This window comes from Furipterus horrens, unplaced genomic scaffold (genome assembly GCF_987537825.1).
Source record: "Furipterus horrens unplaced genomic scaffold, mFurHor1.1.pri manual_scaffold_1, whole genome shotgun sequence".
In the NCBI taxonomy this organism is placed as follows: Eukaryota; Metazoa; Chordata; class Mammalia; order Chiroptera; family Furipteridae; genus Furipterus; species Furipterus horrens.
Genome location: NW_028327171.1, coordinates 83,508,913 through 83,534,526, shown reverse-complemented (window position 1 = coordinate 83,534,526; position 25,614 = coordinate 83,508,913). Strand labels below are relative to the sequence as shown.

Sequence of the window (25,614 nt, the reverse complement as noted above, 5' to 3'; positions counted from 1 at the left end):
GCCTTTTTAGGTTGAGGTACTTTTCTTCTACACTCATTTTGAGTATATTCATCATAAATGTATGTTGTTTTTTGTCAAATACATCATAAACTTTTTATCTTTTGTTAGTGTTGTATATCACATAAATTGATTTGCAGTTGTTGAACCATCCTTGCTTCACTGGCATGAGACTTGATCATGATGTGTGATTCAATTTGCTAGGATTTTTGTATTTCTGGTCATCAGAGATTTTGGCCTGTAAGTTTTTAGAATCAGAGTAATATTGGCCTCAGAAAATGAGTTAGGAAGTATTTCTCCCTCTTAAATTTTTTGGAAGTTGACAAGAAATGGTATTAAATTTTCTTTGAATGTTTGGTAGAATTCACTCGTGAAGCCACTGGTCCTGAACTTTTGTTTTTTGGGGGGTTTTAATTAGTTCCTTTTTTTTTTTTTAACAACTGATAGTCAATTTATTACAAAGGTTGATTTAAGCATCTGCAGTGGTGAGTTCAACCTCCATTCTTGGTTCACTACTAATGAAACTAATCTGGTTAACAACCTCAGAAGGACTACACAAGTCAGTGAGGATCCTGTGGATCCTCATCTGAAAATGATTCAGTCTCTGCACCCAAAACTAATACAAAATAATATTGAATGTAAAAACTCCCCCAGGGAGTTTTTCTTATAGTGATTCTCAATATTGGTAGGTATTTTAACTGGTCCTTTCACTTTGAGGTTCTTTTCCTTTGCACCTCTAATCAGTCAGCACACACCTCCAAAGATTTTACATCGCAGCTGCTTAGATATTCTAATTTGGTGAATCACACCTCTGGATCCATGGGTGTCTTTACAGTATCTTTTAAAGCCATGGCTTTGGCATGGCTTCCTGAGCAAACAGCAGTGAGGCAGGAGCAGAAGAGGGCCGAATAGATTCCACTGCAGCTGCAGCCTCCTCGAAGAGCTGATAACTGTTTCAATTCCTTTACCAGTGATTCATCTATTTAGTTTTTCCAATTCTTAATGACTTGGTCTAGGAATGCTGTAATCTAAGAATTTATCCATTATTTCTAGGTTATTGAATCTGATGGCATATAACTTTTCATAGTATTCTCACGTAAGCTGTTGTATTTCTGTGGTGTCCATTGAAACTTCTTCCATTTCTGACTTATCTTTCCAATGTGTTCTTTTTTTATTGTATTTTTCCATTCATTTATCCCGTGTACTCTCTCCCCTGTGCAACCACCACATTGTTGTCCATAAGTCCTTTTTCCTCAATGCCTCCACCCTCTAACCTCCCCCTTGCCCAGAGCTGTCAGCCTGCTCCCTCTGAGTCTGTCTCTATGTTGCTTGTTAGTTCCGTTTGTTTTAGAGTCCACATGAATGAAATCATATTGTATTTGTTGCTGACTGGCTTATTTCACTTAGCATAATGTTCTCTAGGTTTATCCTTGCTGTCACAAAGGGAAATATTATCCTTTCTACAACAGAGTAGTATTCCATTGTATAAATGTCTAATAGCTGTGTTATCCATTCATCTACTGGTGACACTCAGGCTGCTTCCATATCATGGTGATTGTAAACAATGCTGCAGTGAACATAGGGGTGCTTTTGTTCCCTTGAATTGGTGTTTCAGGTTTCATTGGATAAATTCCCAGAAGTGGGATCACTGGGTCAAAAGGCAATTCCATTTCTAATTTTTTGTGGTATCTCCATACTGTTTTCCACCAATCTGCATTCCCACCAACAGTGCACTAGGGTTCCCTTTTTCCACATCCTCACCAACACTTGTTTGTTCATTATTGATGATGACCAGTCTGACAGATGTGAGGTGATATGTCATTGTGGTTTTAACATGCATCTCGCTGATTAGTGATGTTGAGCATCTTTTCATATGTCTATTGGCCATCTGTGTGACCTCTTTGGAGAAATGTCTATTCCGGTCCTTGGCCCAGTTTTTAATTGGATTGGTTTTTTTTTTTTTTTTTTTTGGTGTTGACTGTTTTAAGTTCTTTATAAATTTTGGATATTAACCCCTTATCAGATGTATTGGAGAATATGTTCTCCCATTCTATGGGTTGTCATTTTGCTAATGGTCTTCTTTGCTGTGCAAAAACTTTAGCTGGATATAGTCCCATTTGTTTGTTTTTCTATCTCCCTTGTCTGAGGAGATATATCAGAAAAAATACTGCTATGAGCAATGTCAGATTTTACTGCCTATGTATAGGATTTTTATATTTTCTGATCTAACTTTTAAGTCTTTAATCCATTTTGAATTTATTCTTGTGTTACAAGAAGGTGGTCTTGTTTCATTTTTCTTCACGTATCTGTTCAAATAAACTATTGAATAACTTGCTTCCTCTGTCAAATATTAATTGACCATAAAGGTGTGGGTTTATTTCTTGGTGCTCTATTCTGTTCCATTGACCTATGTGACTTTTTATGCCAGTACCATGCTATTTCGATTACTATTGGCTTATAGTATAGTTTGATATTAGGTAGTATGATTCCTTCAACATTGTTCTTTCTCAAGATCATTGTTGCTGTTCAAGGCCTTTTGTGGTTCCATATAAATTTTTGAAATATTTGGTCTAGTTCTATGAAATATGTCATTGGTATCTTGAGAGGAATTGTGTTCAATCTATAGATTGCTTTCGGTAGTATGGACATTTTAATGTTAATTCTTCCTATCCATGAACACAGTATGTTTCCACTCATTTGTATCTTCTTCAATTTCTTTTCAGTGTCTAATAATTTATCAAGTACAGGTCTTTTATATACTTGGTTGGATTTATTCCTAAGTATTTTACTCTTTTTGAATAGTGAATGGGATAGCTGATCAAAATGAACCTGAATTTGGTTCCCTTTAGACCATTGCAGTCTAAAATATTTAGAAAATATTTTAACTCATAGCCCTGTACTCTTTTTAATGAGTTAGGCAATGCTGTTTTTGAATACTTTGAAGACTGCTATCACATGTTGGAATCTGTCACCTGCAGTTTAGATAAGTTAACAGATTTAGCTAATTGAGGTGACTTCCTTACAGGGATGATAATGTATGCTGAAATACGGCAGGGTGTGCTGCTTGACTTGGACCTAGCTATTTGAAGTTGAGCTAACATAATGGGTGTTTTGTTGGTTGCAAATGAAGAAATGACTAACATTACAGGGTTTAAAAGGACTTTAGTAGTAGTCAGATTGTGACATCAAATGGATTTTTAGGGAAGGATTCCTTGCTGCCACCAGAAATTAGGTCCATGCCAGGTACACTAAGTGAAAAAGGGCTTAGACAAGAGTTGAGGTTGAAACTAGTGCTCCACTGGCTTGTTTCGTCGTTTTGTGCTGCCTCTTCAGCACTGCTGTTTAGGTTTTGGTGTTAAGTGGGTCTGATGAAGCCAAGGGATTAAAAGGGAAAAGGTGTGTCTTCTGTGATGTTCCACTGACCAAACATATTGCTAGTGCTGCAGGCTTCGTGTGGACTTTTCTCCTTGGTGCCTCACCTTTGTGTTGCAGTTTCGTATTTCATCAAATTATCATTCAGCTGGTTCCTTCTTGAGTGCAGGTTGGAGGATAGGTGAAGCCTAGTTGTTGGAAGACAATGCACTTTAGGATAGAATGTTCTTGTTAAAAGCAGGAATTAAGCAGCCCCAGATCTACAGATACCTAAAACACATACCTACAAGGGTACTTATATACTTATTCAATGATTACTTCGTATCTGGTTTTTAATTCACCAAATGAACAAGAATCTGGAAGAATGGAGGAGCACGGTAGGCAAAATATTGTGATTCTGCCTCTTCCTGAAATATTTTAAAGCCTGCAAATGTATTCCTTTGTGCTCAGCTATTCTTATTGTGTCTGTAGATTCATTCGCAATTTTTCCCTCAAAACAAAACAAAAAATATGCCAGCCTGTAAGATTTTTTTTCCACCCAGTTTCTTAAAGGACTCATTTCTGCACAGATGCCTGCAGCCCTATTCTGTCCTCACCATTCCACTTGTACTTCCTTAGCAAAGGTGACTGAAGATCTATTTGCAACTCTGTTTGCCTCCCTGAAACCTAATGCCATTATGAATTTGGTCCTATTAGCTCTCTGACCACTTTCTCATTGCTACCTTTGTCCCCTTAGATGTTGATGTTTCCTTGGGTTTTATTTTCACTGTTGTCAGTTTTAATGCTGTCCTGAAGTAACCTCATCAGCATGTATGGTCTTACATACATGCTGATAATTCTCAAACATGTAGTCCCACTATTGGTGTCTCCTTAACCAGTTAAAAAAAGTACATCTTACTGGACTCTTAACTAGGATGGCTTATTTTCAGCTCAGACTCAATGAACTTCACTTAGAATTTTAAAAACTTTTGGTTTCCCATCACATAAAAAGGTCCTTACCTAAATCCTATTTATCCCTCAAGTCCCAGACAAATTTACTATCATCTGCGTTTCCACACCATGGTATATAACTTTGGGCATCCATACTGGAAATTCTCCATAATTCAAGATAATTTTCCCAGCTCAAGATCCTTAACAGAATCATGTCTGCAAAGCTTATTTTTGTCATAGCTCATTTCTGTCATATAAAGTAACAATCACAAGTTCCAGGGATCAAGATGTGGCAATCTTTTGGGGGATCATACATTCTATCAGTGTGCTACAGCTTGCAATTAGATTTCAAGAACAGATAGAAAAGCTTGAATGTAACATTTATTTGGTGAATTTACATGTGAGGTCATTTACAAAAGTAAAGATACAGACAGATGCAGCTTTCAGTGCAGGTTAAAATATTTTTCAGAACAGGCAATAGTCCATGAGGATTTGGAATGACAGTATTGAATGGCACATGCTTCAGTTTCCTCTGTGTTTTTCTACCCAACCCCAAGGGGTAGGAAAGGACAAGAGCAGAAGAAAATATCAGTGTTCATGTAAACAGCCATGCAAATAAAAACATTTTTTTTTTAAATCAGGTTATTCAGAGCTGTAGAACATTTCTGTATTCAGAGGTTATTGTAAGAGCATAATTTGAAAACTAAAATGCAGAGTCATCTTAAGTTACATTAACTGCCCCCTCTAATTAGAGGCCCCCTCAGTGTTCTCCAGACTCTGACTTTGGAAGGGAGTCATTTCTAAGTTGTTAAGAAGATAGCATTTATAGACAAAGTCTTTTTGGTTTCAGGATAAAGCACCCTTTAAAAGAGGGGTAAAATGTTCCTTTACTCCCAACAATGTAAACTCGTAATTCGATTTCATTTCCAGAAAAGCATAACTAAAGGCTGGATGTTTCATTATTCTCAGGCTTCAATAAACCTTCCCATCCCAAAACAGCAGACCCCTTGAGAACACAACCACCAGAAAAATGCAGCATATAAGCAAAACGACAGTCTATAAAAGTGACAACTGGAAAAAACAACATAAAGTGGTTTCTAAGTAAGAAGGTATGGTAAAGAAAGAAAATGAACAAAACAAAACAATCTGCTGTCAGTATTCCTAGTGAAGACCTGGACATGGGCAGTCAAGCCAGCCTTAGAGACCGAGGTTAACTCAGGACTGAAAAATGCTCCACACACCCTCAGCATCTTTGAAAATACTGGCTCAAAATTCCTTCAGCACGTTTAGCCATAGCTGAAGCACTAAACTTCAGAAAATACTATGCTTCTGGCTCCAAGAATTATATCCTTTTTGAACCTTTAGCCACATTTTCTTCATTAGAAGTTTTAAGCTAATTAAATACTCCCACATGTCACAATTTTTATACATACAACCAACTTGCATTTTTTTAAAAAGTACACTATTTAAAAGTGCTACTATAGAAAATATCCATGGGCAATTAAAAACACTTCCATTTCACCTTACCTCCTTCCTGGAGTCTTCCAGCATGTATATCAATTAGAATATTAACTTCTGCGTAATTTATGACTATTACAGAAACCAGCTGTTGTGGACTTGAAGAATGATGTACATTATCCTTGAAGGGGGTCAAAGGCTTAATAGTTGCCACTGAGTCTAACTTTCTGTAGAATTAGAGGCATTGTGCATGCTGACATTAGTTAAAAGGGTTCCTCAATTTTGCTGCCTTAAAAACAAAATCCCCATTTAAGCTTTGTTTCCTTAAAAACAAACAAAAAAACCTAAAAGGGATTAATTGAATCTAAAAGAAACCTATTTTTCAGCATGTAAACTATGTTAATTTAAAACCAACAAGCTGTACTTATATTACACACAAAGACAAAATCATCCAGAACACAATTATTACCCCACCCTCCTCAAAAAAAAAAAAAAAAATCAAGAGTTTTTATTTGCATGGCCAATTATCACTTGTACTCTTTGCAACTTTGTTTTAATAACCCTTGAACAGGTTCTAAGCTTTGTTGCACAGGGAATAAAAGCTGCAACACTGCACACTTTCTTCAGCAGCCACACCCGCACACCCACACACGGGACAGATGTAACACAGGACAGCAGCACAACAGGAAACACCAGCTTCCACCATTCAACACAGTTCATGACTGTCTTTAGGGTTCAGTCAAAGGGGGGGTAAACTTCTTCTAAAAAGAGGGTCATGTCCCTTCCCCCTATTTTATAATGTCGGTGGTTTTAATCCATATTTCTTTGCAACTTCTGTCTGGGCGTGGGCAGCATCACAGAGTGAGTATAGGTGAGCCATCTCCATTTCCGACTTGGCCAGGTTAATAGCTTTGTTGAACATGTCAATGGCTTTCTCCATGTTTCCTCTAAAAGAACAAAAATTTTAAGCATTTCATTCAACAAACACTTCACAGAATGCAAGGAAGCTGTTGTTTACATGGAATCTGACTAGTGAGTTTCAACTATGATTCTAATAAAATGCTTTTTAACAAAACAATGCACACAGAAAGCAGTCAATGAATCTTAGCTACAGTTACAAATATGTGCTTATTATTATACCTGTTGTAGTCTTATTTTACAGAAAAGAATGGTGAGATACAGAAATCAAATAACTTATTTACAGTCTTCCTGTCGGGTTCCTAAGTTCTACATGGAAGTGACAGCCTCACTGCACAGTGATGGCACTGCGAGGCCTTCCCCTGTTGCACTGTCACACCAATACCTACACATACTGCTCAGATTACTTGCTGCCTCTGCTAGTCAAAGCCTTACCTTCCTAAGGCACAGTTCAGATCTAGTATCTTCATGAAAACTATTTCCTGCCCCTCCCCAGTGTTCCTGTTGTTCTGTGGTCATTCTATGCATAGTCAGATATTTGTTCATACACAATCTTACTAAATCCTTACTGGAAAACTCAATTTCTAGAACCCAGTACAGTGCCTGGTAACTATTATCTGATTTTTTAGTAAATGGGTATATTTGCTTGGTCAAAAAGTATAATTTACCTCTGACAGTCTAAGTATGGTTTGGCTTTATATAAATACCAAGAACCAAGAGCTGTTTTAAGTAGTATTCACTATGTATATATGCATGCATACATGTAACCTTACAACAAATACTTATTAAGGCCCTACCATATATATGTCAGTTAGACTCTTAAGAAGTACAATGTACCTTTGGGGTGACTTTTGAACCTCCTACTACAATAGCTGACTTATTTTTTTAAAAAACCTTTCAAGAGTTCAGATATCAGGTAGACAGATTTGCTAAATCCTAGGGTAATCAGCAATTATATTCATCCATTCACATTTATGTGTAACACAGGATTTAGAATGAATTCAAGTACAATTAACACAATAATTCAAACCCCATAAGTCTCTATTAACAACTTAAATGCAAAGTGTTTTTACATGTACATTATTCTAAGAAAAGTCCACAGGTTTGCTCAAAAAAGATTAAGAACTGCTACCCCATCCTATTCTAATACAAGAATATTTTATTCATTAACAGGCTGGCAATAAGTAGTTTAATATTTACATGCAGCTGCCAGCACTGAATGGTTCAAAAGAACCACAATAATTTCCATCAGCATCAGCACATATATATATCTATATATATATAGATATATAGACATATATCTATATATATACACTGCCTACTCTGGAACAGAAAGAGGACCCCAGGAAGGGATGAATGACGGAATTAAAGACAATTTCTACTGGTTCCTAACAAACAATAGTGGCAAGATCAGGTTTTCAGTATGAGTGAAATATGGGCTCAAGTTCTGTACTTGGCTCACTTAACCAATCTGGACATCAGTGTCTGTACTTTTTAATTACACTGAGGATCACATAATTACCTTCTAATTATAAAGACAGGTGTAAAGGTCAATAGAAATAATATTTGGAAAACACCTCAAGTGCAGTACCTGGCCATAGAGTAGATAGTCAAGTGGATGGCAACTCCAGTATTAAGATGGTATACTGCACTGAATTCTATAGCATCAACAGTTGTCACTTGTTAACGGTGGGTCTCAAGTGCAACTCTGAATAAATATTTACACAAAACAAGAAGTTACAGGAAGTGAGAGTTGCAAAAAATCTTACCCAACTCCCTGATTTTAAAGAAAATTTAGGGACTCAGAGAAGATGTTGCAACTTTCCCAGTCACCTGGCTGGTTGCTTCTTTGTAGCAGGATCTAGAGCTTCTGGCAACCTGGCTACCAATCCTTATGCTATCCTGCACTGCCTAAACACACTGCAGGCTTTTGTCTCCAAGAGGAATAATACAGGTGAAAAGAGGAAAGAACACAACAGTAATTAGAAAAAGATCAAGTTTCCCTTTGTAATGCTTTTGCTTGATTTAAACAACTTTTATGACTTTTAAATTGGACTAAAAAATGAAACAAGACAAATAAAAATTGTATAGTTTTGAGGGAAGCTTGTCTCAAAGACATAACATATTAAGACTTAACTTAATGGATATTGACAATAACACCTATAATAAGAGATGAAAAGATAAAATATCGATGGAACTGCCTTTAATTTCCTAAGAACAGACTCTAGAAGTTACCTTTGCACTTCAATAGTTCCCATGGTTTCATAGGCAAAATCACATTTACTGTCAATTTCAATAGCTTTACTGATAAGCTCCAAGCCTCTATCCAGATCTTGCTTCCACTGAAGTTGAAGTAAACTGCAAATGCAAAAAGGCAGTCAGATATGACCACGGGCCAGTATCAATAGGAATGTAAGTGCGTGACTCAATTTCTGCCCTCAATAAATTTATAATTTCATTTACAAGGGAAAAAAAATCTAAAACAGTGTATAATCATCATCAAGTTATTATTTCTCAATTATATTCATTTTGTATTCTAAATTCCTTATTATGATTAAAGTGTCAATGGAAACAACCCAAGTATCCATTGATGGGTGCAAGGATAAAGACAACATGGCATCTTTCACACACACACAAATATCAAGTCATAAAAAAGGAAACCCTGCCATTTGCAACAACATGGAAGGACACCGAAGGCATTACGCTAAATGAAATAAGTCAGACACAGAAAGTCAAGTACTGTATGATCTCACTTATACGTAAAATCTAAAAACCCAACCAACCAACCATCAACCAACTCATAGATCCAGGGAAGAGACTAATGGTTGCCAGAGGCAGGGGGTGAGGAGTGGGTGAAATGGTACAAACCGCCAGTTATAAAATAAGTAAATCATGGCAATGTAATGTACAGCATGACAACTACAGTTAATATTTGAAAATTGCTAAGATAACAGGTCTTAAAAGTTCTCATTACAAGAAAAAATTCTAACAATGTGTAATAACAAGTTAAGACTTATTGTGATAATCTCATATTTTTCTTTTTTTTTAGAGAGGAAAAAGAGGGAGCAGGGGCAGGGGGTGAGTAGACAGAAGGAGACATCAACTTGTTCCACTTATCCATGCGTTCATTAGTTGATTCTTGTTATGTGCCCTGACTGGGGATTGAACCTGCAACTTGGCTTACTGGGATGACACTTCAACCAACTGAGCTACCCGGCCAGGGCTCATTTCACAATAAATATAAATATTGAATCATTACATTGTACACCTGAAATTAATATAATGTCAGTTATACCTCAATTAAAAAGACTGTCCAATAATCTGAGCTCTATTACTAACTTAACTTGTAAACTTAATTTTTCACTTTGTATAAATTTAAGTGAAGTTTCTTTCTGACGACACAGGATAATTCAAGTCTACAAAAACGGTAAAAGCTTATTTTACATGTTTCCTATTTTGACACAAGTAACATTTGACAGGATGTTCAGAATTGAAATCCTTAAGCTAGAGTGAAAACAATATATTGATTAATTGCTATATGAGAATGAAATTAAGTAAAATTTGAAAGTTAACAGTGAAGCAGCCACAGCATTAATAAGTTTGCCAATTAACTCACTAATATTCTACACCACAGTCTCCTTCCTCAGTGACCAAAAGAAATCCATCTTATTACTATGCAAGAAATTTAGTTTCTCACTAGAACAAACAGAATCACAAAAATACATACCCTTTATGAACATATGTTGTGGCATTGTCTGGTTCCAAATCAATGCATTTATCATACATTTCATCAGCTTTACCAAATTGCTGTTGATCTGTTAATGCCTAGGTGAAGAGATACTTTAGTTATATTAACTGTCAAATAGTTAAAAGTATATGACTTATTATTAAAATTTACTTCATTTACTCATTTTCTTAACCAAATTATGACATTTGGGGGGTACAAACTTATTTCAAATGTTACAGCTTAATTATTGGAGATTTTACATGGCATTGTTATAAAAAGGAAATCTTAACTGTCCTCTATTTTTGACAAGTGGTTAAATGTAAATGTGGTAGCTGGAGAATACATAAGATCCCACTCTTGGTGCCAGTTCTAACACCAGCTTATTCATAATTTACCAAAATATATATATCCTAAAAGAATTTAAAGACAATACTCATTTGGAAGTATAAGTTCAGCTATGTGTGTTAAGTGTTATAAGTCACTCATTAAAAATCGATTGAAGAAAAACAGCTACAATTAACTATTTTAAGGCAAACCCCATGGCAGAAATGAAAAGGTTGGTTATGTGGATACCAGATCACACCCAAATGTAACTCTTGATTGTTGGCCAGCATCTAAGCCCAAATTTTGAGTTTGTTTTTTTTTTTTTTTAAGTTATACTGTGTAACTATATATAACTATATGTATATGTATATATAAAATTACATATAACTAAATATACAGTGAGGCAAAAATAAGTAGTGAAACCAAAGGACAGACATTTAGTGCAAACAGACTGTCACAATGCTAGTGCTAAGAAAGGAGCTCAGGTAAGTCCAAGCCCATCTGAAGGTGGCACCGTGGCGGGGAGACATGCCACTAGGAAAACCCTGTGAGAGCTGCTCCTAACACTGGTATCTTTAAAAAACTATCAGTGGCTTTGCTCTTTTAGCTGCTTATAGAAATCTGCACCAAGAATGCCTTTTTGAATTTCATTTCAGTGATGCAGGTGGTGCCACCTGGTTTGCCCCTAATAATATAAGGCATAAAACCAAGGGTACCTACTCAATACAAAGGGCATACAATTATAATGTGCATTTGTCCATCTTAACTTCTACACATTCTATAACATTTTATATAACACACGCTTTCTCAATTAATTAAACAGAGCAACCAGTGGTAGTCAGCAACTAGTGTTTCTTTCTTTTTTCTTAAGTTATCACCCCCTGCCTTGCCTTATAACTTAAGAACAAAGACTGAATAGATAAGATTACTTCTCACTGAAGTTAAGGAACTTCTGGGTTTACTTCAATTATTACAGAATTATGCACAACTATTAAAGACCCTCATGATAAACCCTCAACAAAAGTTTCACCCTGTGGAACTTTTTTTTTTGACTTCACTAAAAATAGTAGAAGAAACTTTAGAAGAAAAACAAGCAACCTTAAGAATGGGTTTAAAGCAGAAATCTACCACAGATGGCCATTTTAAAATGTCTCCTATATTTGAGATGTGTAGGTGGGTGTGACAACAATTCTTTGGAATTAAAAAATTAATATAGAGTATTGAGTATTATGTAGATACAAAAAGCAACTTTTAACTTAAAGGCTAAGAGAAAACAATCATTCAGAAATCATTTGGTTGGAATAAAAAGTCTTAACTGTGGCCATAAGAAGCTAATAATTTTCATTTAAATGGCTGATTAAAAATTAGTAAGTTTTCAAAGATTCCAGACTATAATTAAAAAGTGAAAATAATTCAAATTTAAATCATACTTCCCAAAGCTTCAATCCTAAAGAATTTTAGACAAACCAAAGAAGAGTTAAAAATGAACTGTTATAGCATATCTAATCATTTAAAAAGACAATGGTCAAAGAGAAACAAAAACCCTTTCCACAGACATTTTCCTTACCAACTGAGTATAGTAAAATGTCCTCAGTTAATTAAACTTTACAAATCCAATCCAAATGAAAACACAAGGGAAATGTTCTGCTTAAGCTTCCCCATGTTATGTGTTTAGGGTCATGGTTTTCAAACAGTGTAACAGGAACCCCTCCTGAGGTGTCTCAGGACTATCCTGGGGCCCAGAGAATCAGGGAGGAACAAAGCCATCGGCTTCTGCAGAAGCTGCATTCAGGGAAGCACTGTCTTCCCTACTGGGATTCAGCATACAAGTACAGATCTTTTAAAGAGGACTGGCAACTAAATATGAAATATCACATTTACCTGGGCATAGAGTGCATAGCCTTCAGCACACCTGGGAAATTTCTTTATGACCTCTTCAAAACCTTTCATAGCTGCTTGGATTTGTGAAGAATTGTTTCCTGTATATGCCTGGCGATACTGTTTTAAAAAATATCAAGAACTCAAAACTCATGGAATGTTAACATATTACAAAAGTCACACAAAATTACATAAATACTTCCAGAAAGGGAGGTGATCTCCTAATATAATTTACTGTATCTAAAAGGGTTCCAAGCGATGGGGGGAAAAAAATGGGACAACTGTAATTGAAAAACAATAAAATAAATAAACAAATAAATAAAAGGGTTCCAAGGAAATGGCTCAGCAGTAGGACACCCACTGTGCTACCAGTCATATAAAAAAAGTGTAGCACATACAATTATGAAAGGTACATTAACACTTGATACTGATATAAATGACGTTATTGATTCATGTATTTACTATACTAAACACTTCATCGCTATCTCGGCATGTACTCTTCCTACTTATAAAATGTTTGCTCAGAAACAGCATGCTGTTACGCAGGCAGCAGCCTCATACATCTCATGTTTTACCACATCTCTTAACTTCATCATCTTCTTGTACTTGATTCAGTAACACATTGTTTGGCACGGTAACGTGCTGTGCAGGTTTGTAGCCTAGAAGGAATGGGCTACACCGCACAGCCTACGGTAGGAGGCTGCGCCATCTGAGTGTGTGGTAAGTGCTCTCTATGATGTTTGCACAGAGACAAAAATCGCTGAACGACACTTTTTGCAGGACACTTCTCGCAGAACGTATCTTCATTGTTAAGTGGCACCTAACTGTAAATTTGTTTGTGACCCAACTTCTTTCTTTAAAAGAAAAATTATTTTAGGGCTCAAGCTATAGAGCTAACTAGAAATACCTCATCACTATCAATGCACTTATTTTACTTGATTTTCAGCATTGCGTTTCTGAATATTAACAGCTTTACAAAGGCGAGATAAGAGAGCAGTTATGTGGTGTTATGGTTGCAGTAATTCCTTCAAAATTCTTTTGTTCTCTGTAACAGCTTATGGTAGAGGAGTAGCAAGAACAGTGCTACTCAGAGGAGTGTAAAAATCAGGGATAAACATCTATCAAGATAAACTCGAATAACACATTCAGAGAAATACAGGAGCAGCACCTTAATGTATGTATATACTTCTAGTTCTCTAAACTAACATGTTTCCCCCCCATTGGCATCCTTTGGGGGAAAAAAGAAAAAGATCATTTTGTAGACAATGAGATACTCATTTTTTTTAACAATGGGGAAATAAACATCATTATGTTTGGGAATATACAAAAGAATGTAGAACCTACCAATGCAAAACATTTCTGAGCTTGTGCTAGAGCAGACTCAGGTCTTAATCTAATACATTCATCAAAATCTGCCACTGCTTCTTCAACTTGATCAAGCAGTATTTTCAACTAAGAGAGGGAAAAAAAACATAAACACAATTCAAAATAAAGGTGCACCACCAGTTAAGTACTTACTGTCTTATCACAGCTCAGCATACTACTAAACATGTAATAATTATTCAATATAGAATTACTTTCTGGAAACAGTGAACTAGAAAATTTATAATTTTAAATGAAAGCTTCTAAAGCTTCAAACTAGTGTCCAATTTTTTTCAAAGCACTATAAACCCATTTTTCTGTACTGCAATTTTGACCACCCTTAAGCAAGAAACCCTCTCTTCTAGAAAACCAGAATTCCAACACTTCTTCAAACCTTTCAGAAAGAAATATTAAGTAAAATTCTCCATTAGAAAGAACTTCAGCTTTTCTGTTATCATATGGATAGCCCATGCATTCCAACAAGTCATGTTAAACAAGCAGATTATAAAGCCATGTTTTCCCCAGAGGAGGCTAAAATTGGAAATGGTTTTCTTCACGACATATTTTTTACTAATGAACAAATATGCAGATTGTAAAACTCCATTCAGAAAAAAAGACTTCTTTTGTACTGTTTGAATAGTCCAGGCTAAATAACTTCTTTACGGCAAGAATCCCACAAAAAACCATTGTGTTGATTCTAGTACTAGCTAAAAATGCTCATTAAATGTTTTTAATGTTCTATTCATTAAAAACCTGTGAACTAGAAACACCTTAAAAACAAACTTGAAACAGCAAGCAAACATTTGTAGCCTTCCTTTTCTCCTTTTTAATAAGTAAATACTGAAATTATAAGAATAAATGTTCAAGAGGGGACTAAATAAATGTCAAAACAAAACGTAAACCACTGTGACAGTTTGTTCAGAGCAATTAGAAGTGATATAAGAAAACTTAAAGACATTCTCAGATATGGTACCAAATTCCTCAATCCAAAGGCCAGAACTCTGGGTAAGAAAACACTCACCTGTCCTCGGTGATGATACACATCTGCATTCTGAGGATCGATGTCTGCAGCCATGTTAAAGTCCTGAGTAGACAACAGAGGCTGCTGCTGCTGCATGTACATGCTGCCTCTTTTGATGAGTGCATTTGCTCGAAGCTACGTGCCCAAAATGAAAAGAGGTTCATCATTACTACTTTTTATTCCAATTTAGTTAAAGAAAAAAAAAAAACTGTATTGAGATATAATTCACATACCATAAAGCTCACTCATTTCAAGTCAGTCGTTTTTAGTATATTCACAGAGCCTTGCAACCATCACCACTGTCTAACTCCAGACCATCTTCATCACCCCCCAAAGAAACCTTATACACATTAGTAGTCACTCCTCATTTTCCCTCTATAATCTGTCAGTCTATTTTCTATTTCTATGAATTTGTATATTTTGGGCATTTCACAAAAATGGAGTGTTCTTTTGTATTTGGCTTCTTTCACTCAGCATAACATTTTCAAGGTTCATTTGTGTTGTAGTATATATATACCAGTACGTCATTATTTTTTGTGACTGAATATTTGTCTCGGAGAGGAATTGCCAGTCATAAGATTACTCTGCTTACATTCTTGATGAACTCCCAAACTAATTTTCAAAAGAGTTTTTACCATTTTACATTTCTGCCTGCAATGTATGAAAGTTCCAGTTTCTCTCACTGGTGCTTTTAATTGTCCATCTTTCTGACTACAGCCATCCTAGTGGGTGTAAAGTGATATTTCATTGTGATTTTGATTTGAATTCTCCTAATAGTTAATGATGCTGAATATCTTTTCCCGTCCTTATTGGCCATTTTTACATATTCTTTAGAGAAAATGTATATTCAGATCCTTTACCTGGTTTTTTAAATTGAGTTGTCTCTGTAAGAAGAGTTCTTTATGTATTCTGGATACAAGCCCCTATATTCTGATATATGATTTGTATTTTCTCCCATTCTGTACAATGTGTTTTCTATTTCTTGATGGCATCCTTTCACTCAAAAAAGTCTTAAATTCTGATGACATCTTTTCTTTGTTGTTGCACTCTAAGGTACTGAAGATTTCCTATGTCTTCTTCTTAAGAGTTTTATCATTTTAGCTCTTACATTTGGGTCTTTGATCTAATTTGAGTTATTTTTATTTTTTATTTTAAAATGAAGCCTTTTTTATTTTTTTATTTTTAAAGGTTTTATTTATTTTTAGAAGAGGGGAAGGGAGGGAGAAAGAGAGGGAAAGAAACATCAATGCGTTGTTGCCAATCACGCACCCTCAACTGGGAACCTGGCCCGCAACCCAGGTATGTGCCGACTGGGAATTGAACCCAAGACCATTTTGTTTGCAGGCCAGCGTTCAATCCACTGAGCCACACCAGCTAGGGCTGAGTTAATTTTTGTACATGGCATATGACAGACATCATTACTACTTTCCATTAAAAGAGAAAGTCATGATCATAAAGATACAGACTTCTCCAAAACCTTTTCAAGACAAAATTACATATAAATGTTTTCCTGAAAGAAACGAACAACAATGCCCCACAATTATAACAAAAACACTTAACAGAACATATATGTAATCATCAGGAACATCAGCAAATTAAAGATAATATTACTAAGATATCTTTCATTTTAAAATCCCATTTTAAAAAGAACTCTTAAATACTTAGTTGTAATTACTTTTGTTCACAACAATTTTAGATACTTGTTAACAAATACTTAGGCCTTGATAACAACTTTTATATTCCACAAAAACATGAATGATTCATTTGGAGGTGAAAAAAGCCAGTTTATTACTTCATTCAATAAGAAAAGATGCCACAGAGTTATAAACAAACTGGTAAGAAATGGGGTTACTTGGTAACTAAGTTCTGTCCTGTTACTGAGTAGAAAGCTTACATAATTCAACAGAGCTCCCCATCTTAATTATGAAACTACATATACATAAGAACACCTGGAAAATGAAAAAATGTCCAATGACACAACTGCAAAAACTCGGTATATTTCAGTATGTATATCATATTTTTAGAACCTGTTTTCTTCTTCAGGTTAAAAATAAAAAATTTTTGGCATCATCATAAAATCTTTCAGAACGTATTATTAAATGTGCTTATTTTTATCAAATGCATTTTATAACCTTGTACTACATATTGCATGTTACTTAAATAATTACCTATAACATTATCCCTACCCAAATATACCGTAAGCAGTGCTGTAAGGGGAAGCTGAAGCCTTCCTTTCCTAGCTAAAAATAAACATCATTGATACTTATAATGCAGTTTCAGTAGCCAACTCGATCATCATTAAGTGTAGTTCCTTGCAAAAAGAAACAGACTTCTGGAGAATGGCAACTGAAATGCAAAAAAATTCGGCAAAAAATTATCTAAAATCCTCATTTTTATTTATTAGTTTTTCACACACACAGAAACTTTTTTTTAACATACCTTCACATTAGCTTCTTTCAGACTGATGACCTTATCTAAATCTGGTTTTGCTGCGTTAGCATTGCCAATAAGCAGGTAGAAGGTCGCTCGTAGTAATAATGCTTCTGCCATGTATTTGCCTTGGGCATCTATTTCTTTTGAGCATTCACTTATGATCTTATCATAGTTTTCTTCTTCCATATACTGTTTGGCCTTTAAATATCCAGAACTGAAAATAAAAACAAACGCAGGAAATTATTTACTAAGAGAGAATCAAATGCTGAAACTTGCCACATTTAGTATACCCCCTTAATGAGTCAGTCAGTCAGTCTGTCTGGGACTGCAGTAGGGCAGGAGGGCAGGAGGGTAACAGGGGTTTTGATGCAGACTGGGATTTTCTTGATGCCTTGCAGAGTTTTAAAGAAGGAAACAGCAGGGTCAGCAGCAGAAACCTAGGGTTACTGCCCAGGTCTCAATATTTAAATATGCAAAAAGATAAGTGACTAGGGCAAGTCTTATTAATCTTCATATCTGTGGCAGGTTGATGGCACTAACAATTATTTCACGACTAACAGAAAGGATAGAAAAACAGGAAATAATCAAGTCATTTCAGGGCCACAGAAGCCATGGGAAGAGATGCGACCCAAATTGAACTTTGTAAAGATCAACAAGCGGGCAAGACCAGATGCAGAGAAGTATCTGAAAGGCTCACATCCAGAAGTTGTGTTGTTTTACCTGTAGAACAGCCCTAGAAAGAATAGGTAGAAATATCAAAAAAGCAAATTTAAAGGTAGATTCTTCCATAAAAAGGGGGGCAGGGGCACTTTAAAAAAACATCCTTCCCTACTTCTTAAAATACAATGACCACAATATCCTTATTCTGTTATCAAGGACACTTGCAGAAAGGATTTCTTTGAACTGAAAAGGAATTTATCCTAAATGAATTTTAAAGGGGTCTTGCAAATATAAGGTACTATACATTAAAGTTCATTTTCTCATTTCATTTGTTATATACTCTGAATAGAGAAAACTGGCAAATGACTTAAAAGTTGTTGGTCAAAATCTTATAAAGTCTGTGCTAAACCTTTCCTACAATTACATTCTAATACCCCCTATACTCTAATTTTGTTCCTCAGGTCACCAAGCTAAGAAAATATAATTATTAAATCATAATGGAAGTAATAATGGTTCCTACTTATTGAGAACCTAAGTGTTAGATGTTTACAAACCTCATCTTTAAAAACCTCACAATAATCCTCAACGGTAAGTATTATATCAGTCCCTGTTTAAAAATGATGAAGCTAAGGCTCAGAGTAAAATGGAATTAAAAACCTCAGGTCCAGTTCCAGTTAAGTGTTCTGGTGAGCAGGAGCTATGTCCTGCCACCTCTCAATATAGCTTTTAGAATAATGGTATTCTCTTCATTGTAGTTTTTCTGGGAAAGGGACTTTTTCCTAATCAGAAGAGGAAATTATTGGCATCATTTTAAAAATTTCCTTCCCAAATATAATTTTCTGAAAAGACTCAGTATCAACTAACTAAAATTTTAACATCTTGATACAATTATGAATAGTATCCTCACCCCTTAAAAGGTGGCCAAAAATGTTGGAAAATTGGGAGATACAAATTAAAAACAATCTATTTCCTGGACCTGAAGAGTATGATGCTAAGTGAAATAAGTCAGAGAAAGACAAATACCATATGATCTCACTTATATGTGGAATCTAATGAACAAAATAAACTAACAAAATACAAACAGACTGACAGCTGTTTAGAGTGGAGGGGGGCTGGGTGAAAAAGGTGAAGGGATTAATGAAACAAGCAAAGACTTCACAGACAACACCAGCACAGTGATTACCAGAGGGAAGGGGGGGGGGGAGTAAAAGAAGATCAAGAGGAGATAAATGGTTATGGAAGGAGACCTGACCTGGAATGGTAAACACACAAAACAATATACCCATCACATATTATAGAATTGTATACTTGAAACCTATATAATTTTTTAACCAATGTACCGCCCCTCCCCCCCAAAAAAAGTAAAAATAAAGAACTGGCTAGAAAACACTAAAAAAATATTTTTTAATTAAAAAAAAAAAAATCTGGGACTTCCGGCCAAGATGGAGGCTTAGACGGACACGCTAGGTCTCCCTCTACAACTAGAGAGGAATACAACTACTTCAAAACAAAGGATAACTAGAAATTCCAGAAAATAAAGCTACACGGAAGCCCAACATATGAAGTTATAAACCAGCGGTGCCATTTGGGCAGGTAAGAGTTAAAGAAGGCAAAGCTGTTTGCGGAGCGGCGGGGGGGGGGGGGGGGGGGGGGCGGCGAAAAATCCCGGAGGCAATCAAGCCCCTGGCGTGCGGGACTCCAATCAAGCCCCTGGCGTGCCCGACTCAGGCGCTGGGGAGCAGCCGCAGCATCGCCTTGAACAGTGAGGCCCAGGGGGGCGGGAGGACGGATCCCGGTCTCCTAGCTGAATAACTGTGTGAATCCATCTTGGACCCCCGCCCCCACAGAAAGCACCACAGAGCTGCGAAATAGGTCGCGGACGGGCAGGCGCCGGCGGTCGCTGATTTGTGACGCGTACGCAGGCACTGCCCCCTGCCCCCGACAGCCGGCCCAGGAAAACAAAACGCATCTGTCAAAATGAGGCAGGCAACTATAGAGATCCCGGTAACACAACTCACCAGGCAGCAGATAGAGAACCTGACAGATGAACAGATAAGAAACCTGTCAGAGGCTCAGTTCTGGGCCATTGTTATCAGGTGGCTTACAGAATTCACAAAAGAGCAGGAAAAAGACATGAAAGAAGCGAAAAACTTTCATAACGAAAGGAACAAAACCACATACGAGACAGATGGTGAGGAATCCAGAGTCCATTTCAACAAACTGGAATATGGAGAAGGAACAAGCAGTCAACCAATGCAGCGAGAGGAAATGGCAAGCAACAATGAGAGGATCAGAAACCTCTGGGACAGCTATAAAAGGCCCAACATAAGAATCATTGGTTTGCCAGAGAATGAGGAAGATGAACTAGAACTTGAAAAATTGAGTGAAAATATAATAAAGGAGAACTTCCCAGACTTGGGGAAGGGAATAGACTTGCAGATCCAGGAAGCAAGGAGAGTTCCCAAGAGACTGGACCCAGGGAGAACCACTCCAAGACACATTATAATCAAAATGTCAAAAATTAAAGATAAAGAGAGAATCTTAAAAGCAGCAAGAGAGAAGAAAAGAATTATGTACAAAGGGGTCCCAATTAGACTATCAGCTGACTTCTCAAGGGAAACCCTACAGACAAGAAGGGACTGGCAAGAAATATTCAAAGTAATGAAAATCCAAAACCTACAACCACGAATACTCTATCCAGCGAAATTGTCATTCAGAATAGAAGGACAGAGAAAGTGTTTCCAGGACAAAATAAAACTGAAAGAGTTCATTAGATCCAAACCACTGTTATATGAGAAGTTAAAGGGACTGGTTTAAAAAACAGAAGCTAGGGAGATGAAACAAAGGCAAACGAAACAGGCAACGAGAATGGAAAAGGAACTGTGGGTAAGGGAAACATAGTGGGGGGAGGCCAACAGGGAGGGGGAGTGGGGAGAGGGAGGGAGATGATATAGGAATTGGGGATCATGGTAGGAGGGAATGGAATAGACGGAGAGAGGTTGGGAGGAACTGTAAGCACAACTAATGGACATAATCTAAAAGGGGGGGGACAACTGGAGGGAGGGGGCCACCGGGTGGAGGGGAGCAGAGGGAAGGGAAAGGGGCACAAATGTAATATTTTAATCAATAAAACACATTAAATCTGAAAAAAAAAATAAATAAATAAAAGACAAAAAAAAAAAAAAAAAAAAATCTGTTTCTTTAAACCTTCCAATATGCCATAGATGCAAAATTATGCTTTGCTATGGAAATAACATTCCCTTTTCTTCCAAATTTTCTAATTTTAAAATGTCACTTTGGTAATAACATTGTAGCTTCTCTTACAGAGGAAAGCTAGCCTTAACAGCAAACATAGATATCGATAAATATAAAATGAATTAAGCTGGCTAGATGGCTTGTACACTAGAGTATATCACTGATCTCCAGTTGTAAACATGGCATCCTATTACTGCTTTCTACAAGAGCAAACACAAGAAGCCCTAGAATGGCATTTTCCTAGGCAAGCAGAAAAAATTCTTGAAGAAAGTCACTTTTGGGTACTCCTAAGCATTTCACAGTTTATAAATTACAAATTTCCCTGCACTAAAAGATTTGGATACTCAACTACATAATAATTTTTAAGCTATTGCCTCTATTCAAACACAGCCAATCACTTGTCTCACTGGAAATCCTCTTGGGAATATCATGTAGGACCCTAAAAGCAGGGCAAACTCCTGGTAAGAAAACCGTTAAGTCACCAGAGAAGTGACTCTCAGGGTGTAATAGATGTGTGAGAAATATTTTTATTATAATGCTATCATTACATTTAACTTTCATTGTATTTTTATCTATATAGTTAAGATTTTCTTTAGATGATTCAGAGCCCCATTTAGGGGCTATGGCAGCAAAAACAAAAAACAAAAAAACAAAAAACAAAAAGTTCACCAAAACAATAAGTAGATGCTAAACTTGACACACTTACTTTTCTTTCACTTCTAAAGCCTCCCCTTCCTTGTCTTTATCTTCATCAGACTTCTCTCCTTTCAGCATGGGCTGAGAAATTATATCATCAGTGAAAGAACTGAAGTAAGATTTGATAAATTGTGGAGACGGCATTAGAGGTTCACGGTTCTGAAATTTAATGTTTAAATACATCAAAATGAGAAAACACAAACCAAAAAGCAGATACATTTGTAGAACACTGAGAATGACTTGTAAAAACTGGAATCTCTTTTTAAAGAACCGAGGAATACTAGGCTTCATGCCACAGGATCACAGAAATGGTAAAGCTGTCAGTTCCAGCTGCTCGAAGCAGGTTTTAAGTGAGAACCAGTCCCCTCTCCAAGGTGTAAAATATCAAGAACTCAGATCCACTAACTAAAAGTGAAAGTAAAAGTAAAAGAAGGTAAAATCTGGAGCAAACGAGGCAAATAACTGCTGACTGAAAATTATCTCCTCTCCTGGTCCCTGTCCCAGAACTAACATCTCAGTTTACCACTGAAGACTATGTCTTGCACAGGCGCCGAAATGTTAAGAATGTTAAGTGCACATCCCATGGGTTCTCATCTGTCCTGCAGTTGTACTGCACCTGAATATGTCCACAACAGTAAGTGCCATGGAAAGTCAAATGAAATCACATTTCCTGTTTGAATTACTACTTTTTGGCATGGCACCTTACTCGTAATTATAAGAGTATTTTGTTTCTCCTTATAGTGCAATTATGAGAGAAGAGAGAGTAACAGCCAAAGGGCTTCATAATATATATACTGCATCCTTTATTAACAAAATCCAACCAAAAAATTTTTAAATGAAAACAGGGTATTTTAGAATGTATATCAAATATCAGTTTTGTTAGTTTGGTATATTTAATATCTATTTGAAGGAGAAAAAAAAGAATGGCTATGTAAGTAAATGTTCTAGTAATCTTGGATAGATGAGATTTCGAAAGAAGAAAACTGAATAGAAAATCAAAATCAAAAGGAAAACCTATACCTATGTGCTGTCTCTGGGGAGAGATAATAAATATTTTAAGTCAAATGGTGACCCACCAAGAAACAAATATACCTAACTTCAGTGTTTCACAGGAATATATAGTGGTAATCATTAGCATGTTAGGGGAAAACTTATGTAAAACACTTTTTTTTAAAGAAAAAACTTAAATAGCACTTACTGGAGGCTGAATAAATAATGTCTTTTAGTTTTTTATTTCAGTGTAGAAATGAAGCTGCCACCACCTCCCTGCCTTCCCCAGAGTTAGAAATTTAAAATGAAAATAATATTACAAGTAATGGACCCAAGTATCAAAGGAAAAAGACATAAATTCTAGCTCTCCCACTTACTAGCTATGTGACCTTGCACATTGTCATTTTCAGTTTTCTCATCTCTAAAATGCCAAAAAAAAAAAAAAAAAAAAAAGCCTTATTTATCTTACAGGGTTGTTATAAAGATCAAAACAATAATATGAAAAATATTTTTGTGATTTACAAAGTGGCATACAAACATTAGAAAGTACACATGGAAACTAATTTGGAACTGTGTAAATGAAGGATAACGTATTTTTTTACCACCCTGCAATTCAACCAATACTCAATAACAGCATCATGTAAATAAACACACAGGAACTAGGTTCCATCAAGGTTCAATTTGTGAGACTAACAAGATATTTTACAGTGTTTTCAGAACAATAGTTCTATGAAACGCTCAGGAGCAGAAAATGACGCACAGTTTAGAGACTGAGAACCACTGTAACTGTTTTCCTCTTAGAGATTTACAACACATCCTAGTACATAAAAGTCCTGCAGTGAAGGAACCTGTCTTAACTCTGTTTATCTCAGTTAATATTTGAAAATGTTAAGTTAAAAATAGACACAGCTTGTTAAAATTAATTTAAAAGAGAAACAAGTTATTATCAAGAAAAAAAATGATCAATTGCTAAATTCTGAAACTTAGCAGAAAACCTCCAGTGATATTTAGCGATGACTGTGGCATTCACAAAGCACCCCACTCAGATCCTCTGTGACACCTGACCATTCCATGCCTGTCATGCTTGTTACAGTCTCCCTTACTAAACTGGAACTCTGTAAGGGCAACGACCATGTCTTTGTACCCACGCTTCTAAAATGCCCACCATAAAACTTTGTTAAAAAAGAAGTTTCCTGAAGTAAACCATCTGTTACTGACTGCTTAAAACTAATACCCATTTATACAGTGCAACTTTAAAAGTTTTAATGATATAGAATAGGGATTGGCAAACATTTTCTATAAAAGGCCAGAGTAAACAGTAAATATTTGTAACCACTCTGTCATAACCACTCAACTTTGCTGTGGTGGCTTAAAAGCAGCCAAATATAATGTGTGAGTGGCTGAGTTAAAATGCAACACTATTTGTAAAAACAGGTGGCAGACTGGCTTTGACCTATAGGCTATTGTTTGGCAACTCCTAATATAGAGGTATTCTTTCAACATTATCCAGGTGAAATACTGAACACAGCCTACATTCTTATTAAAAAAAGAAGCCACAAAAGCCCAAGTTCAAAGGAAAAATAAATATAATTCAGATATAATTGCAGTTATCATTATAATTGTGCCCAAATTTAAGCAATATAAATTAGAAATGTCCACTCAAAATGTACACTCCCCCTCTATTAACCAACTCAGATTAATTTACCTTGTATTTTTCTTTGGCTTTCTCTTTTCCAAGAAGTTTAAGAACTTTATCAGCTAACAGCATGCTTTGTTGATTCTGGAACCCTTCTAATATACACACGGCAGTGACATCTAGAAATGATGGAAAAACAAGAGCTAAGTATGAATTTAGTGCAAAGGTGATTAGCAGCATCAAATGGGCACAATGTTAGCACAGAAAGCCAAACTAAATTCATAGCCTTATGTGGCTATCAATTTCATTTTCAATAAATTGATTCTTAACACTTTAGTCTGGCCACAAAAGTCTGTTCTGTTTTTTCCATAAAATAAAAGATACTTTTCATTTCTACCAATAACTTTATTGATGTGGATATTTTGAGTATGTCAGCTATCTCCCACTATTGGCTTCTAGTGGGTAGAGGCTAGGGGTGCTGCTAAACATCTTCCAATGCATGAGACAGCCCCATAGCACAGATTTGGCCAAAATGTCAATAGTATTAAGAAACTTCAAAACCACTTTTGACACATTCTATCAGTCACAGCACCTTCCCCACACACTGCACAGATCTTTTTGTGTGTTTCAGTTGCATTTTTACCTTTCATGAAATAATAAAGCATACTATGCCGAAAATCTTGCACATCTTCTTCCACCTTCAATATTAAAAGTTACACAAAAATTCACCGATTTTGATAAATTGCTTCGAACGAAATTAAAGACAACTGAGCACTATTACAGTCATCATATGGAAAGAACAGAACAGACTTTTTGGCCAAAGCAGTATTCTATGACCAAACTCAAAGCTTGGCAAGTCACTCCACTTCTATGGAATTCACTTTCCTCACCTGTGAAGTGAAAGGGACTGAAGTACATGACTTGTGGTATTTCTCACGGCACTAACATTTTACATAG

General features: G+C 36.1%; 1 protein-coding gene and 1 pseudogene across 1 annotated transcript in view; both read right to left on the bottom strand.

Moving 5' to 3' along the window:
- Nucleotides 1-466: 466 nt before the first annotated feature.
- LOC150021389 (small ribosomal subunit protein uS10-like) lies at nucleotides 467-848 on the bottom strand (annotated as a pseudogene).
- A 5,554-nt stretch (nucleotides 849-6,402) lies between these two features.
- TOMM70 (translocase of outer mitochondrial membrane 70) overlaps nucleotides 6,403-25,614 on the bottom strand; it is a 39,428-nt gene continuing 20,216 nt past the window's right edge. The window contains exons 4-12 of the mRNA XM_090276089.1: nucleotides 24,727-24,836; nucleotides 22,042-22,190; nucleotides 17,427-17,634; nucleotides 14,988-15,122; nucleotides 13,949-14,056; nucleotides 12,608-12,724; nucleotides 10,403-10,500; nucleotides 8,911-9,033; nucleotides 6,403-6,704 (exon numbers count right to left, since the gene is read on the bottom strand). Coding sequence (XP_090132215.1) covers nucleotides 6,551-6,704; nucleotides 8,911-9,033; nucleotides 10,403-10,500; nucleotides 12,608-12,724; nucleotides 13,949-14,056; nucleotides 14,988-15,122; nucleotides 17,427-17,634; nucleotides 22,042-22,190; nucleotides 24,727-24,836 — 1,202 coding nt within the window. The 3' untranslated portion in view covers nucleotides 6,403-6,550. The remainder of the gene's footprint in view (nucleotides 6,705-8,910; nucleotides 9,034-10,402; nucleotides 10,501-12,607; nucleotides 12,725-13,948; nucleotides 14,057-14,987; nucleotides 15,123-17,426; nucleotides 17,635-22,041; nucleotides 22,191-24,726; nucleotides 24,837-25,614) is intronic.